The 15,906-nt window shown below is 45.1% G+C and overlaps 1 protein-coding gene across 1 annotated transcript; it reads right to left on the bottom strand.

Annotated features, from left to right (window-relative positions):
* Positions 1 to 448: 448 nt before the first annotated feature.
* Positions 449 to 15,137, bottom strand: DSTN (destrin, actin depolymerizing factor). The gene is made up of 4 exons (XM_030558079.1): positions 14,930 to 15,137; positions 2,602 to 2,909; positions 2,231 to 2,307; positions 449 to 740 (listed from the first exon to the last, which is right to left on the bottom strand). Exons 1-4 carry the CDS (start codon positions 14,930 to 14,932, stop codon positions 631 to 633), a joined length of 498 nt encoding a protein of 165 aa, XP_030413939.1. The 5' UTR covers positions 14,933 to 15,137; the 3' UTR covers positions 449 to 630.
* Between the last annotated feature and the right edge of the window lie 769 nt (positions 15,138 to 15,906).

Here is a 15,906-nt window from a genome sequence, read left to right as displayed (position 1 = left end):
TGTTCTAAAGCAGTTATCGGAGAAATCACTCCAAGGGAGCTTTCAGACACTAATAAAAGACCAGGAGTTTACAAGAAAGGGTTTAGGATTATTTCCCCCAGCAAAGTTGCCTTTGTGCGCTTTGATTTTAACTATTTGCTAGGGTACACCAGAGCTTGATGTGTTTCAATATAAAAAGAGTTTTGAGCAGTAAACTGATGGGTTAAGATAACAGACAGCATTCCTTTTAGCATATGACATTTAATAAAGCTGTATTAATCTTGTCCTAAGACACTAGCCAGGAAGAAAAAAGGGCTGCGTGACTTGGCTGATGGCTACAGAGAAAATTTAAGATTGTGATGTTTGCTACAATTTAGATCAACTCCTGCGCCCCGGACTTCACTGCACAGTACTCAAGCCAGAGTTCAGTATTAAACTTGTTTGTGAGAAGACTGCTCAGGCAAGAGAAATCCTTAGACTTGATTTATTTAGGATCATTTGTACATATCAACTACGTCTCCAAAGTCTACTTTATTCTACAAGACAGACAGCTTCCCCACCATTAGTGAAACCCTGGTTTAGAATGGTTGCTTTACATCATTGATATATTAAAACATGGAATGCTTGTAGAGTTGTGGCACTGTATGGCATCTACACAGGACAGCCTTCAAAGGCTACGATTAGGGAGCCTCCTAGCTTATCGGCAATGTAAGCTCGGTTAAGGTCCTCTGGCCCATTTGCTTGACATTCGTGCTTTATGCCTAGAAGAAAGGCAAAAAGTTCAGTGATTCACAAGTTCTCCCATATGCTAGTAATTCTCACTAGAAACTTGTATATGTAGCCAAGAGTGTTTGAGCAGGTACTCCAACAATTCAAGCACATGACAGTCCCATCTAGAATTTTAAGAACCCAAGGGATTTAGGTGCTCAAGTGCCATTGAATTTCAGTGGGAGTTCAGTCTCCGTGCTTGCACATCACTAAGTACGAGGCATTTGGACATGTTAGGGCATTGGATACTTGAACTGGATGTGTATGTTTTGGTCTTCCCAGTTGCAGATTTTGCTGGAGTGAAGCTGGGAGTTTCAGCATTACAAAAAACCCACTGAAGTGGCATGGGACCCTGGAGGCGTGCAGTTGAAGAGCCATGGACTAGTTGGCAAGGACGCCATGCTCACAGAGAGGGATTAGGGACTGGGGGAATCTCAAAAGCAAGCTTTGAATAAATGGCTAAAAAGCCAATTCAAAATAGAAAGACCAAATTCAGTGAAGTAGTGAAGAGAAGATTAAGTCACCTCTCTGTACCAGCAAGGCCTTGCTAGTTTGGGGAGATGACCAATACACCAGAAATGGCAATATCTGCTCCTTTCTATGGAGGGCAGCTTTAACTCCTTCATGCACTACAGTCAGGACCACTCCTGACCAATGCCAATTCGTTTTTTGGACTGTGCAGGCTACTTGTGAACCCCAACTGGTTGTTCAGCACTGCTACATTCTTGTCCCGTTCTGCCACTGCAGACTTGTGTAAGCCTGGAGCAAGTTTAGGCTTAGGTGCCAATACATGTTCACTCCAAACTATTTTAATGAGTTTACATATTAATCAGTGGAAAAATTTAGGAAGCGTGAAGGTGAAGATTAAGGGGTCATAATACAACAAACAAAAAAACCAAACATACATGGGATATGCAGTCCTACTCCACTAGTGATTACAGTTGCTGACTATGCCTTAGTAACCAGGATAGCATCTTGGTTGCTTACTCGGCTACCTTACCCCTTTAAAGAGCAATACAGTAAGGTTTGCTACAGAATGTTCAGTATCTCACTGAATGCAGGATTGAAATACCCTGAGCCATGGGGACAGCTGCCAAGAAGATCCAGTTTAGTAGGAAAAATTTATCCCCCCATTCCCAAGTTATGCCATTGAACACTAAGCAGAACAGTGTCTGTGCTTATTCTCCCATCCGCCCCCCCACACCACACACACACACTTTGAAATATCTGCTCTAACATCACATGTTGGTCTTGCCTCACTCTTCAAAATGCAGTTCTACTGCACGTGCCCTTTGAACACTTTTGCTATGCTGTGTTTTAATCATGTTTCAAGAAGTTTCACTTGCTAAGTAATCATCTTTGACTGGTATTTCTAAACAAACACTAGTCAATTAGCAACTGTTAAGTCCTGTGTGTCAGCAGTTCTATGGTGCAAGACAGATTTAATTGGGCCAAGTCAGGAAGCGTTGCCTGTATTACATACCTTGAAATTTCTTTTTGATTGCATCCTTAGAGCTTGCATAGATCATCTTACTCTTGAGAGGCGCTTGGTCTGGTGCCCTAGTTGGATATACCAAGGGTAAAGTAATTAAGACAATGATGTTCAATATCCAACGTGTATCAGAATAAGACCTACAGACTCAAGTGACTGAAGCAGTGGTCCTAAAAGTTTATGACCATTTGACACCCACATCAATATATTGCATGCAGTTGGATCAGATGAGTGTGTCACCACATTTCAGTGTCTTCTACATTAACGTAGACCCTCTGCACATGCCAGGCATGGCAGATAGGTAGGTACATTGGGGAAGCCAAGAGACCACATCCCACATATAAGCCAGGTTTCCAGCTTACCACAGGACGAACATCAGCTCTTCTTTTTTTGACTCCTTTGTTTCAAAGCTTGCATCGTACAAGGCATAACGGCAATCCTTTTCAGGGAGCATCTGCACAAACTGCTTGAAAGGATCAAAAACCGTTACGCCAATATCTCCCACCAGGATTTCTTTGCCTTCTTCCACAACAATGCACTTTTTGTCTTCACTGAGACAGAAGATAACTGCCTTCTTCCTTTTCTTGATTTCCTCTGGCGTGGAGCACTTCCGAACTTTCATGTCATAAAAGATACGGCATACTTCATCAGCCACTTGTACTCCTGATGCCTATGACAGAAAAATGCTTTAAGTCAATTTCAGTCCTGGACTATGCACTTAATATAACTCCTGCATAACCTCACCATAATGCATTCGGCCCATGAGACTGGAAGACAAGCAATACTTCCTAGAGTATCAAAGGCTTGAGTGGCAGATACAGAAAGCCTGAAGTAGTTAACACCAGAAGAAGTTTATATAGGAAAGACAGGGTCTAAACTAAGTCTCCCATTCTGGCTATAGTTAACTTTTAAAATCATAGTTCCTAATGCACATAAACTACATTTTTGAAAAGTGACTGACAGAGAAGGAAGAGCCTGCTTGCACTGAAGGCTTTATACTGAGGGACAGGAACTTGCAGCTCCAGAGGTCTGTTTAATGGACAATCTTGAAGTGAATGCTTATATCCGATCATCTGGAAACACCAAAAGTAGCATATACGAGGCAGTCATTTTGAGACAGCATTCTTTAGCTATTTGACAAGTCTCAACCTGCCACTATTTTGACTAGCCATTTTAGTCTACAGGAAAATAAAGCAGCGCTATCAGATTCTACCTGTATAGTCACACGTATCTGTGGTTCAGGTTTACAAGTGGTGTACTGGAGCAAAACGTGTTTATGAAAAATGCTGGGTTTTAAGCTCAAGATTGACTAGAGTGAGAAGTCCGCACTGAAGTTACTCAAAGAAAATGCCATGTTTTTATTAAAGGGTTAGAATCTCTCTGGAAACTGGTTGATAAGTTCTCTAGTTCTTCGGTTTTGCTGCTGGCTCTCTGTTAAATTAAAATAATCCAACAGGGAATTTTGACTACATAATAGAATCCTCTTATATGGCCCATCTATGCCACAAACTCAGCCACATCAAGGGCCTCTCATATATAGACACCAAGATTTAAGGTAAGACATTAATAGAATAAAAGCCTGCTGCTCCTTCAGAACTGAAGGATGGCTGGGGTTATACCTACCGTTATACATATACTCTGTGCAGTAGATGCACGTGTGGCCCTGACAGCTCTAAGTTTGTCCATCAGGGCATACTTCTCTCATCTAAACTATTCCCACAGAGATATCATTTAGGCTAGACATGCTTCAGTCTAATCTAATCTGTTCAAAATGATACATGCTTCAATGTAATTAGCCTGCCATATTGAGCGTTAAACCTCTTCATCCTTGCAATGATTGGAGAGACATGTTCACAGATCTGAGTTCAGCACATGCAAACGTCCTTCGATTATTAAAGTGCCCTTGGTAGGCTGCAATATTACACCACATTATAACTGATTTTGGTGCTCACAAACAATCAAGTGCAGCAAGCTTACAAAGCAGTTGATTAACGTTTAGGACTGAGGTTAGAGAAAAGTCTTTTATATGCATCTGACAGCTGTTTATCTAGAGTATTGTCACTTGTTTGTAGAGGTCTTTCATAGCAAGAGAAAAATTGTTAAGAGACAATAGTTCAATTGTAGCACCATGGAAGTCATTAAGAGACTCCAGGCGCAGTGTTTGAAGTCACTCATAGAAGCTTGGACGGATTTCAGTTTGGTACCCATTTAAGGATGTTACTCTAATGTGACTAACATGTACCTTCTTACTCACAGCTGTGTATTTTAAGTCTTGTTTAATGAGGTATTCTTGCAAAGAAAGAAATAGAGCCATGATGTCTGTGGCTTTGCACGAAGTTGTTGCACAGTTCTAATGGGTTAGAATGCACCTGTGCCAGCCTACTGATGACGCAGAGTTGCATGGTTGTCATGCAGAGCATGATTTGAAGACCTCAGAGGTGATAAAGCCTGCAGAATCTTTATTAGTGCACTGAAGTATGAAAAAAAACCTTGCTTTTCAGATGTCAGGTTGAATCTGCAAGGCTAGCAGTAAGATACATTACATGATAGGAAAATGGAGAGGGAATAAAGCCCTGCTTTTCAGTGAGACTAACAGCCTTTAAGGATTTAACTTAACCCCCCCGTCATTCCTTCCTCACCCCCCCCCCCCAAGAAAATGAATTGAGTCAAGCCACTCAGCTATTGAACTGTAGTCTCACTGAATACATGTTAATTCTCTTGTTCAGACATCTGCCATGCTGGTAGATACCACCTGAAATCTGGTTCATTCCCTGTAGCTAGGATTTATGTGAAATCTGAAGTGCCATCCTGAGAGCAGCATTTAGAGATAAGTCACCTAGAAGTGGGCAACAATCTGTTTCAGGATAGCCTACCATGTAAACATTACATTTCCAGTTAAAGTTGCAAGATGCTACAATGTTTAGAACTCGTGGCCTATGAAATTTGAATCACATAGTACTCGTCATTCCCTACATTCCATATGGAAATGGCAAAAGCCATATGGCTTCTCTTATGAGCCCTCAACCTTGGCTCCAGCTCCCACACTGACCTGCTTTCCTAAACCCAGACCTGCTAGTGATCTTACTGTGGATAAGAACACAAGCTTAGAAAACCAGAGAAAAGCTACAGCAGAGCTCTGAGTCTCAACAATACAGCCAAGAGACTATTTTTGTTTATTGCATAGAGCCAGTAATTCATATCGAGGCAGGAAACTACTTGTTTCCTTACAAAGAAATCCAACATGTCCAGCAAGTTATTTAAGATTCAAAAAGGGTTCAGGGTTAAATTTGGGAACTCAAGTTGATTGTTTAACAACTGCTGTTGAATGGCTCTCTCCCAGGGGATGTAAACTTTGCACAGCCAACAAGGCTGGTAAGTGTGGCCTGGTCTACACTATGCGTTTAAACCGAAATTAGCAATGTTAAACTGATTTACCCTGCACCCACACAAGGCCCTTTATATCGATATAAACTATATACTTTAAACCAGTTTCTGTACTCCTCTCGTCAGAGGAGTAGCACTGAAATCGATATTGTCATGTCGGATTAAGGTTAGTGTGGCTGCAAATCGACGGTATTGGCCTCCGGGTGATATCCCACAGTGCATCGTGACCGCTCTGGAAAGCGGTCTGAACTTGGATGCACTGGCCAGGTAGGCAGGAAAATCCCTGCAAACTTTTGAATTTCATTTCCTGTTTGCCCAGTGTGGAGCTCTGATCAGTACGGGTGGCGATGCAGTCCCAAATCCAAAAAGAGCTCCAGCATGGACCGTATGGGAGATACTGGATCTGATCGCTGTATGGGGAGACAAATCATTTCTATCAGAGCTCCGTTACAGAAGACAAAATGACAAAGCATTTGAAAAAAAATCTCCAGGCTATGATAGACAGAGGCCACACCACAATGCTGTGTGACAAGCATAATGGAAAGCCAAAAGAATCAAATGGACGCTCATGGAGGCAGGGAGGGGGTACTGAGGACTCCAGCTATCCCATGGTAACCGTCTCTGCTACCTTGCAAAGGTAAATGAATGCTGCTGCATAGCACTGCAGTACCGCCTCTGTCAACAGCATCCAGTACACATACTGTGACAGTGACAAAAGGCAAAACGGGCTCCATGGCTGCCATGCTATGACATCTGCTAGGGCAATCCAGGGAAAAAGGGCGTGAAATGATTGAAAGCAACAGCAGACACGGAGGAAGGATTGAGTGACGACATTTACCCAGAATCACCCGCGACACTGTTTTTGCACTGGGATCTCAACCCAGAATTCCAATGGGCGGGGGAGACTGTGGGAACTATGGAATAGCTACGGGATAGCTACCCACAGTGCAACGCTCTGGAAATCAACGCTAGCCTCGGTACATTGACGCACACCACCAAATTAATTTGCTTAGTGTGGCCACATGCACTCGATTTTATACAATCTGTTTTACAAAACCAATCTATGTAAAATCAGAATAATCCCGTAGTGCAGACATACCCTGTAAGTGTTCTTTATAGAAGACAGCCAATTTTAGTTGCAGTAGGAAGCAACAGTTCTATGAAAGCATATGCAGATTACTGCAATGGGGATTACTACTTCCTTGGCCCCAATCAGACCTCTGCACATCTTTTAGTTACTTGAAACATCTTGTAGCTAAGTGAGTTTTCCCAGTCTCCTGGTCAATGGATTCTTTGGAGGAGAAAAAATTTCCCCAGCATTTGGAACACTGATCTTCCATAGCTGCTCACTACTGGTGTTCAGGTCAGAGGAGTGCATATTGCACACATCACTATTTATGCTGTCTTGACTTGGCAAATGAAATGGAGCAACACTACCGTTAACACTGCAGGACTAGCACAGATCTAGTGAAAAAAAACTAACTCTATTCTACTCCATCTTGGGCATCAAAATTGTTAGCCAAGATCTAGACTTATGGCTGCTTATTTAAAATGTGAAGCTCCTGGTAGTTGTGTGAGGCAAGGCCAGGTCACCACTGGAATATATTCTGATTTAGCATATAGACAAAGACAAATTTTGACTCTGATTCCCAGAACAGAGGCATGAATCCACCCTGATCTGCTTCCACAGGTGCCCACTGCAAGAGCCCTCAAGCCTGTTAAAGCATCTGAAACCCCCTCCCCAACTTACTAGCAACTCTACTAGGAGGAAGAAGAGATGGTTTCTTTCCTATTACAAGGGTGGAAGAACCTAGGAGAGAGGGGGCCAGGTGGTAAAAATGCAAGAAATAGGAGACACAGGAAGAGTACAGAGTTCTTTAAAATGGATAAAGTTCTATATTAGTTAGGAATAGATTCACAATACTAATTTCCATTCAACAGGGATGTTATATGATGGAAAGCATGGAGGGAAGCATGTCTCATGGACTGTTATTAAATAGCGCAATAGTTCCCAAACTGCAGGTTGGGAGTAGGGTGTCATGAGATGAGAGAAAAATGCAGGAAAGCATCAGAGCAAACAGCTCTCACAGCAGCAAGGCAGTGCCAGCTGCTACCAGATCAACAAAGCACTCACCACAGCAGCTGGCCAACTAGGCAGCATTGACTGCTACCAGAGCAATAGAAGCACTCTCACAGCAGCATGCCTTCTATGGCCAAGAGCCGGTCACATGAGTGGAGGTGGAGGATGCAAAAGCAACATGGTGAAACTGGAAAGGAGTGCGGGGGAGGAAGAGAAGGGGAAGAATACCTCCCTTCCAGCACACAGGGTAGCAGACCAAATAAAGGGATCTGACAAGCTGGATGTGACCCTCAAGCCACCACCTGTCCATCCCTTTTTCGGTCTGGCACTCCTGAGCCCTGCCAGAGACAGGGGCCCTATACAAGTGCACCACGTACATACTGGTTAATCCAGGCTTGGCTGTCCATGCATAGTTTTCAAAGCAGACTCTTAAAATTGAGAGTTCATTTGTGCAAAGCCTACCTGAATACTGAGTTCCAGAGGTAAGCCCAAAGGGAGCTGCAGCATGAACATTTGTGAATTCTTGCAACCCAGCCTGTAAACCTGTCTAGACTACTGCAGGCACATGAGGTCTGCTAATATACAAGAGATGCCAAGTACAAATGCATGACAGTGACAGCCCATTTCTCATCTCTTTTCTTAATGTGCAGCACTTTTCCTACACCTTGCATGCTGATGCTCTGATGTCTTGTGCTAGAGGAATGCCTTACTTAACCACTATGTACTAAAAGCAAGAGACCTTTCCTTTTAAAGAGTCTCCCTCCAGACCTGCTGCATCCCATCTTGATGGATGCAGATAAAGGTTGTATATGACAGTCATGTCAGCTTACCACATTTTGCTTTCTTTAATTATGTTCAACTAGTGCCCGAAAACCTTGCACAAAATCTAAACTAGAGTTATTCCTTTAGTACAGTTTTGAAGTTAGAGAGGCCCTGCAAGTTGCCACCAAAACCTATGTATTTCTACAAGGATATTAGAATTTGGGAAGAAAGTTTGCATTTGCAAAGCAAGTTCAAGATAGGACACACATACTAGACATCTGGCAGTTTGAATTTATAGCTCATAATTCTGCATTCCATTGTGTCCAAAGTTGTATTGAAGCTAGTGCTTCCCAACAAAACCTTGGACTCTGAACTTTAGGATTTTCCTTTAGTACTTGATTATGCCAAAAATAAAAAAGCTTTAATTAATCTTTCCCTCTTTCTCAACTGCAGAGGAGCCAAAAAGCCTTTAAGCTGCTTGGGAGTTTTGCACAAAGGTGATGGGGGGGGGGGGGGAAGGTGGTGGCAGCAAGGGAGAAGAGATGAGGAGGAGGCCAGCAGTATAGAACTAATACCAGTGTTAAATTTACATATGGTAAACCAGTTCAACTGGTTTACCAATTATTCTTGAGACCTGGGTCTCGATGTAAGATTTTGCTTTATTTGGGAGCTATATTAACTGCATGCATGTGTTCTAAGTAATGTGAACTACCCATATCCACCTGAGCGAAAATATTTGCTTATTGGAACAAAGATTCAGTTCTTAAGTTCAGTTGTACACAGAGCCTGAAAGCTACATTCCTCAAGCATGCCTAGCCAAATATAGAAGGAATGAGTAGAGACTCAAACTTTGTATTTTTTCAGTCTAAAGAAAGGATTGCTAGACAGAATGCACTTAATTCCCTACTTCCAAGCAACAGTATGTTCTGATTGAACTTGACGTCCTCTCCCACTGCATAAAACTGGGGACCTATCTATACTGAAAACGCGAATGCATTTTTGTAGCTCTGTGGCATTTATATCAGACCCAGTAACCGTTGATTTGTCACAGTACCTCTTTCTGAGAGCTGGTCAAATTTTCCTTAGTCGGTTACCATGCGGCAGAAGTGAACATTCCTTTTAGGAAGAACTGGACAGCTATGCTAGATTTACTTATTTCCCACATGCTGCTGTGCAAAACCCTAGGATGTCCTTTGCACTGAAAGCTGGAAGGCAGAAGCAATGGACAAACAAGCTGACGGAGGCTATGATCAACTGATTTGGGGAAGACTACCTTGTATCAAGCCAGGCCCTTGACAGGTTAAAACATGATTAAATAGTGACAAAAAAGTCTGTACATAGTATCGTAAGTAACTGATTATGAACTCTTATAAGTTGTGGTATAAGGCTGGACCTCAGGCAGCAGTACCTTGGACAACTGTTCTATACAGTGCAGGAAGTCTAAATTTCTGCAAAAGGGTACTTCAGATATGATTGTTCGCATATCACATTTAAGATAACTGCTATTTACTGCTAGTGTGTGAGACACCATTTACAAATCATAGGGCAGCAAAGAGTACAAAGTTTTTCTGCGTATCATATCCTAGCCTGGCTGGCATGATTTGCCTATCAAATAAGTCACTCTGTATTAACCTAGTTTCTTTCCAAACCAGAGTCAAGACTCCACTCGGCCTTGTCTACTAATAAGAGATCTTACTAGCTAGACAAAGGCAGAGGAAGATTAGGAAATAGCTGGAATACAAACCCTTCCCTGTGAATTCCTGGCATTACTCCATCACTCCTAGCTGAAGGAATCCACTTCCATCAGTTGGATCATCAGGTCAGTCCCTGAAGGTGGTCAGAGATTGTATGAATCTCTCCAGTACTCACTGGTATGGAGTAATCCCAGCCCATGCCAGAGAAAAATGAGAACTGTGACACCCAAAACTGGGGTGTAGAGAAGAATGCTGTCGGAGGGTTGGTACATGAGTGTCGATGCTGCTCTCTGAAACAGGATGCAGGGTGCTGGTAGAATGATTTAAGGCTCTTTTACAGAAGTTAGGCTTCACAATACAGTAGTCAGCAGGCCTCTATTGCTCATGAGGAGGAAGTTCTGTCTGAATTATCCCTAGTATCTAAAGATTGCCTTGGTAGCAGATTTATAGATACCCAGGGATTTTGGTGTGACCCTAGAAAGCTTTAGGGCATGTAACAAGTCATCTGAAGGGCGTTAAGAGATATGGTCTTTTAAAGGTTCCCCCTTTCGGTTATTTGAATTTCTCTGAATCCCTGAGAATTGTAACCAGGATGCCCTTTTCATGGTGATAGTTGCAGAGAGAGACAAGACTGCTGTATCAGAGACATCCAGGGCTACTTGGAGCAAAGTTCTGATTATCAGTTGCCTCTCAAGTAAGCCCCAGTTTCCTGTGGGAGCTTGTCAATGAATGGTGATACTCTGGAGTGTATGGGAGGACATGCAGAGTGCCATGCCTAGTCCCAAAACACAGCTGGTCAAAAGCTTCCTATCACACGTGATGTCAGTGCATCACAAGGTAGCCCACAAAGTCTATAAGGTAATGTTGGCAGAATTATGTTTATTTAAAGCCACTGTTGATTTAAATTTTTTTTAAACAGTTGTAGGAAATCATTGGGCTCAGAATTATGGCAGATGTTGATATTAGGGTGTCCAGACAGCAAGTGTGAAAAATTAGGACCAGGGTGCAGAGTAATAGGAGCCTATAACAAAAAGGCCTCAACATTAGGTTTGTCTCTATAAAATCAGGACATCTGGTCACCCTGGCTGAGATTCAAGAAGTAGGCTTTATTGCTGTTAACACAAAATCACATCATATAAAAAATAAATATTCCTAAATCAAACCAAGTTTGAGAAGCATTTCTCACTTTTGCCTATATGTAGATCTCAATCAATGGAAGCATTTTTGCCCATTTCTATGTATGGCAAAATTAATGTTTACCAACATTTACTAATAAGTCATCTTTCCAAGCCTAGTTATAGGGATTATAGGCTTTAAGAATTAGCCAATGCCGTTGCAAAAAAAACCAAAAAAACAAAAAGACAAACAAAAAAAACACCAAGGTACTGTGAAGCTGTTTCAAGAGTGAGAAAGTTTCTAGAGGTCATTAGTCAAACGCATATAAATGTTTATGAGCAGAGAACACGGAACTTATTGGGTGCAGTAATCCACACAGGACAAACCAGTGCTCTACAAGATGAGCACTACATTCTTAAAGCACGTTTGTCTTTTGTTGGAGGATTCTTTAAACTGGTCCTTGCTCCAACATGGAGGCCATCATCACGAAAACTGGTTTCTCATGAAAGATTTTGGGACCTTATAACTACTCTCAATCATACATTGCTATGTTAGAAGCAAACATAAAGCTTGTACACAGACAATAAGTTTCAAGATCTTCATCAAATACAATAATTCTAAACTGGATTTTCCATGCTGTAGTACAGGTATAGACTTGATTGAACAAGCCAGTTTCAACATTTTCCACAAAGAACAAGAGCCAACAGATACGCACTTTTTAAATTCTCCTTTAAGGAAACCTCAATGTTTAACATCAAGTTTAGTCTAAATGATAACTACACATTCTTAAAGTGGACTGAAAAGTTTAATTAGTTTCTGAAAGCAACTCTGTCAGAGTTTTATTCCTTCCAACAGTACTCCCATTAGCAAGATCCTATCCTGTAGGGGCTGATCTAGACAAAGATTTCCTCTAACCTGTTTTCACACAAGGCAGTGGGGGGACAGTCATACACTCCACCAACAGGCTGTGCATAAAGGAGTATCAGAGGGGTAGTCGTGTTAGTCTGGATCTGTAAAAGCAGCAAAGAATCCTGTGGCACCTTATAGACTAACAGACATATTGGAGCATGAGCTTTCGTGGATCAATACCCACTTCGTCGCATGCATGTATTCGCTCCAATACGTCCGTTAGTTTATAAGGTGCCACAGGACTCTTGGCTGCTAAAGCAGTTGAGTATTTTATTAGCTATATAGATGGAAATGTTTGGAAAGCTACGTTTATGCTTTGTAGCCCTGTTTTAAATGAGAGTAAATTAGGAACAGACTCAAATTAGCTAACATTTGTAAATACTAACCTAGACAATTCAAATATTGTTCCAGGACAAGTATTTGTGGTTTATCTTAGGCTTAGCCTAAGGTAGCATTTATCAGAGTAGCTAACAAGGTAATTGCAAACCTCATTAGTTTGTGGCCTGGTAGCACCTCAAGCCCTACTGCAGACGAAGCCATAAAGGTGAACAGCAAAGCTAACAGAAACTGAACTTAGCCCAAATGCTAACACCAACTCCCTCCTGTCCCACTCACAGAAAACCATTTCTGATTTATTTAAGTTACTTCTGCAACCGATTAAGGACAGGGAGAGAAGCAGCACATTTCTATTTACTTCAATTTTTATTTTCAGCACTTCACTGTAAAGCTGCACTACACAGACCAAAGTATGGCAATACAATCTTTGCCTCCTAGGTACATCAGTTAACAGCTTTGAAGTTTCAATGGTGTGGCAGCATTAAAGAGGTTATGCTTGAGAGTTTATTGTAGTAAAGTTGATTTACCTCTCATCCTTCTATTGGCTATTAAAAGTTGATTTCAGACAACAAAACTGATTAATTAGAATCAAAGAGGCTTGATCACCCCACCCAGTATACTGGAACACAGAGGAATACAGTGGTAATTAATAGAGAGAAGTGTCAGTAGCCAGCAAGAGATGGGAGAAAACATTCTCTGGTGAGTCACAGTTCTGGTTTTGAGACAGTCATTTCTATGACAACACAACCTGCATACCGCTTTCTAACTTCATTATAATATCAAATGAGAACAGAAACAGCTTCGAGGAAGAATGCTCTTTAAATAGGTTTAATAAGTTACAGACTAGAGACTGCCTGGTTAAATATGGGCAAGCATTCTTTTGGATGACCTCTGAAGAAGTCCTTTTGTAGCTAGATGCTAGTTTTCTTTAAAAAAGATTTCAACCAGACCCACCAAATCAAGTTTCATAGTGAACTGTAAACTGAACAACGTATATTCAGCAGAAGCAGCAAATCCAGGCCTCAGTACAAGTTATCATCCCAACATGTAATGTCTCTTCAACTAGCCTTTTCAGTATGAGTCTACTAGCGTTAGGCAAGTCAAGCCTAAAAACTTTTAAAAGTTTAATTCCTTGTTAAATTCTGCATAGCTAATTACATGGGGAGCAAAGGTATTTTTTAACCTGACAAGTAGGGTTAACCCCCTCGCCCATAACAGGTGATTAGATTTTTGCCTACAGAGCTTAAGAATTTCAAAATTAAGTTGTATACACTTAACATTGGGCAATGAACGTTACTCTCACGGAAAACCAAATCCTGAAGTCAAGTTTTCACATGTACAGGAGTTAGGGTGACCAGACAGCAAGTGTAAAAAAATCGGGACATGGGGTGGGAGGTAATAGGTGCCCATATAAGAAAGTGTCCCTAAAAACGGGAGTGTCCCTATAAAATCAGGACGTCTGGTCACCCTAACAGGAGTCGATGTCTGAAAGCAAATAAGCCACTGGATTGCTCCCAAGTCAGCCACTGTCTGAGAGGGACTGGAGAAGTCCCAGCTGTCAATGCGCAAAGGACCCGTGCCAAGGCCTTGCCCGCCAGATGTCAGCCTGGAGTCACGGTCCCTGCAGCGAGGTGCCCGGGGCGCAGATACCCACCCAGGGATCCCGGGGCACAAGCGAGCCTGTCCCGGGAGGGAGGGAGGGAGGCAGCCCGCCAGCAGCCGAAGGGTCAACACCTCCCCTGCGGCCCGGGAACGGCTGCGGCCGCGCCCCCACGTGCTGCAGGGCAGGCCCGGTCCACAGGGAGCCATCGCGAGGGCCCGGGAGAACCGCGCGCGGAGGGGGGAGACAGTGACACCCCCCCCAGCACCCCCGCCCCTGCTCTTCCAGGCCGCCGCCCTCTCCGCCCCCACCCCGCGCGTACCCAACCACGGCCGACTGGGGGGAGGGGCGTTGGCGCAGGGCTGAGCCAGGCCGCCGCTCCGCCTCACCCCCGGGGGCGCCCGCCAGCTCCCCGCCCCTCACGGCCGGGCGGGAACGGAAGGGCCCATCCGCAGCGCCTCAGCGGGACACGCCCTACGATGAGGGGAGGATGGAAGCCTGAGGAGCCACGCGGAGCGACAAGAAGTGACGCTGCGCCACCCCCCGGGCCGCGATGGACGCGCCGGCGCCAGCGCGTATAAAGGGGGGAGGGAGGTACCATTGGCTGAGGAGGGGGTCGCCAAGCCAGGGAGCGGAAGGCTCCATCGCCCCGGGCTCCGCGGCGGGCGGTACCATCGGGGAGTGCGGGGGGAGGTGGGAAGAAGCGATGGAAGGGGTCGGGATGCGGCGGACGGTGCGGTTGCTCATGGGGACAATGCGCAGCCGGTGCACAGCCCGGGTTCCCCGGCGAGCGCTGCCCGGATTCTCACCATGGTCTCGGCGGGGATCGGAGTCCGGGGAGCGGCTGCCTCACTCGGTGCTGCTGCTGGGCGAGGCGCGGGAACAGGAAGGAGCGAGAGAGAGGCGCGAGCCGGGCGGAAGCGCTGCCGACGTCACGCCGCCGAGCCTGGACGAAACGGTTGCTATGGAGGGGGAGCCCTACTGGCAGCGCCCGAACGCAGCCTGCTCTGCGCCGCGCTCTGATTTCCATCGCCCGGGGGGCGGGGCCTTTATATAGGAGGAGGGGCCGGCGGGCTGCCAATCAGACAGGGCGCTGCCAGGTGGGCTCACGTGCCCGCTGGCCAATTGCAGCGCCGCGGGGGGGGGGGGGAGGTACGTGCCCCCAGGTGAGGCAGAGGTGGCAGGGACTGAGGGGAGAGAGGCGATGGGGGCGGAGTCAGGATGTGGGGGGAGGGTGACCAGATGTCCCGATTTTATAGGGAGCGTCCTGATATTTGCGGCTTTTTCTTATATAGGCTCCTATTACCCCCCACCCCCACCCCGATTTTTCACACTTGCTGTCTGGTCACCCTACGTGGGGGGACGCAGGGGGGAAGCAGGCAGGGCGGGAGCAGGGGTGCGAGGGGAGGTGGGGTGGGAGGGGACGCAGAGGGGAAGCAGGAGGGGTGGGAGGGGGAGGCAAGGAGAGAAGGGGAGGGGAGGCAGAGGGGAAGCAGGAGGGGTGGGAGGGGGAGGCAGGGAGAGAAGGGGAGGGGACGCAGAGGGGAAGCAGGAGGGGTGGGAGGGGGAGGCAGGGAGAGAAGGGGAGGGGAGGCAGAGGGGAAGCAGGAGGGGTGGGAGGGGGAGGCAAGGAGAGAAGGGGAGGGGAGGCAGAGGGGAAGCAGGAGGGGTGGGAGGGGGAGGCAAGGAGAGAAGGGGAGGGGAGGCAGAGGGGAAGCAGGCAGGGAAAGGGGAGGCAAGGAGAGAAGGGGAGGGGAGGCGGGGGGGAGGCAGGGTGGAAGGGGGC

This window comes from Gopherus evgoodei, chromosome 3, assembly GCF_007399415.2.
Source record: "Gopherus evgoodei ecotype Sinaloan lineage chromosome 3, rGopEvg1_v1.p, whole genome shotgun sequence".
NCBI lineage: Eukaryota > Metazoa > Chordata > Testudines > Testudinidae > Gopherus > Gopherus evgoodei.
This window is presented reverse-complemented; position numbering and strand designations above follow the sequence as displayed.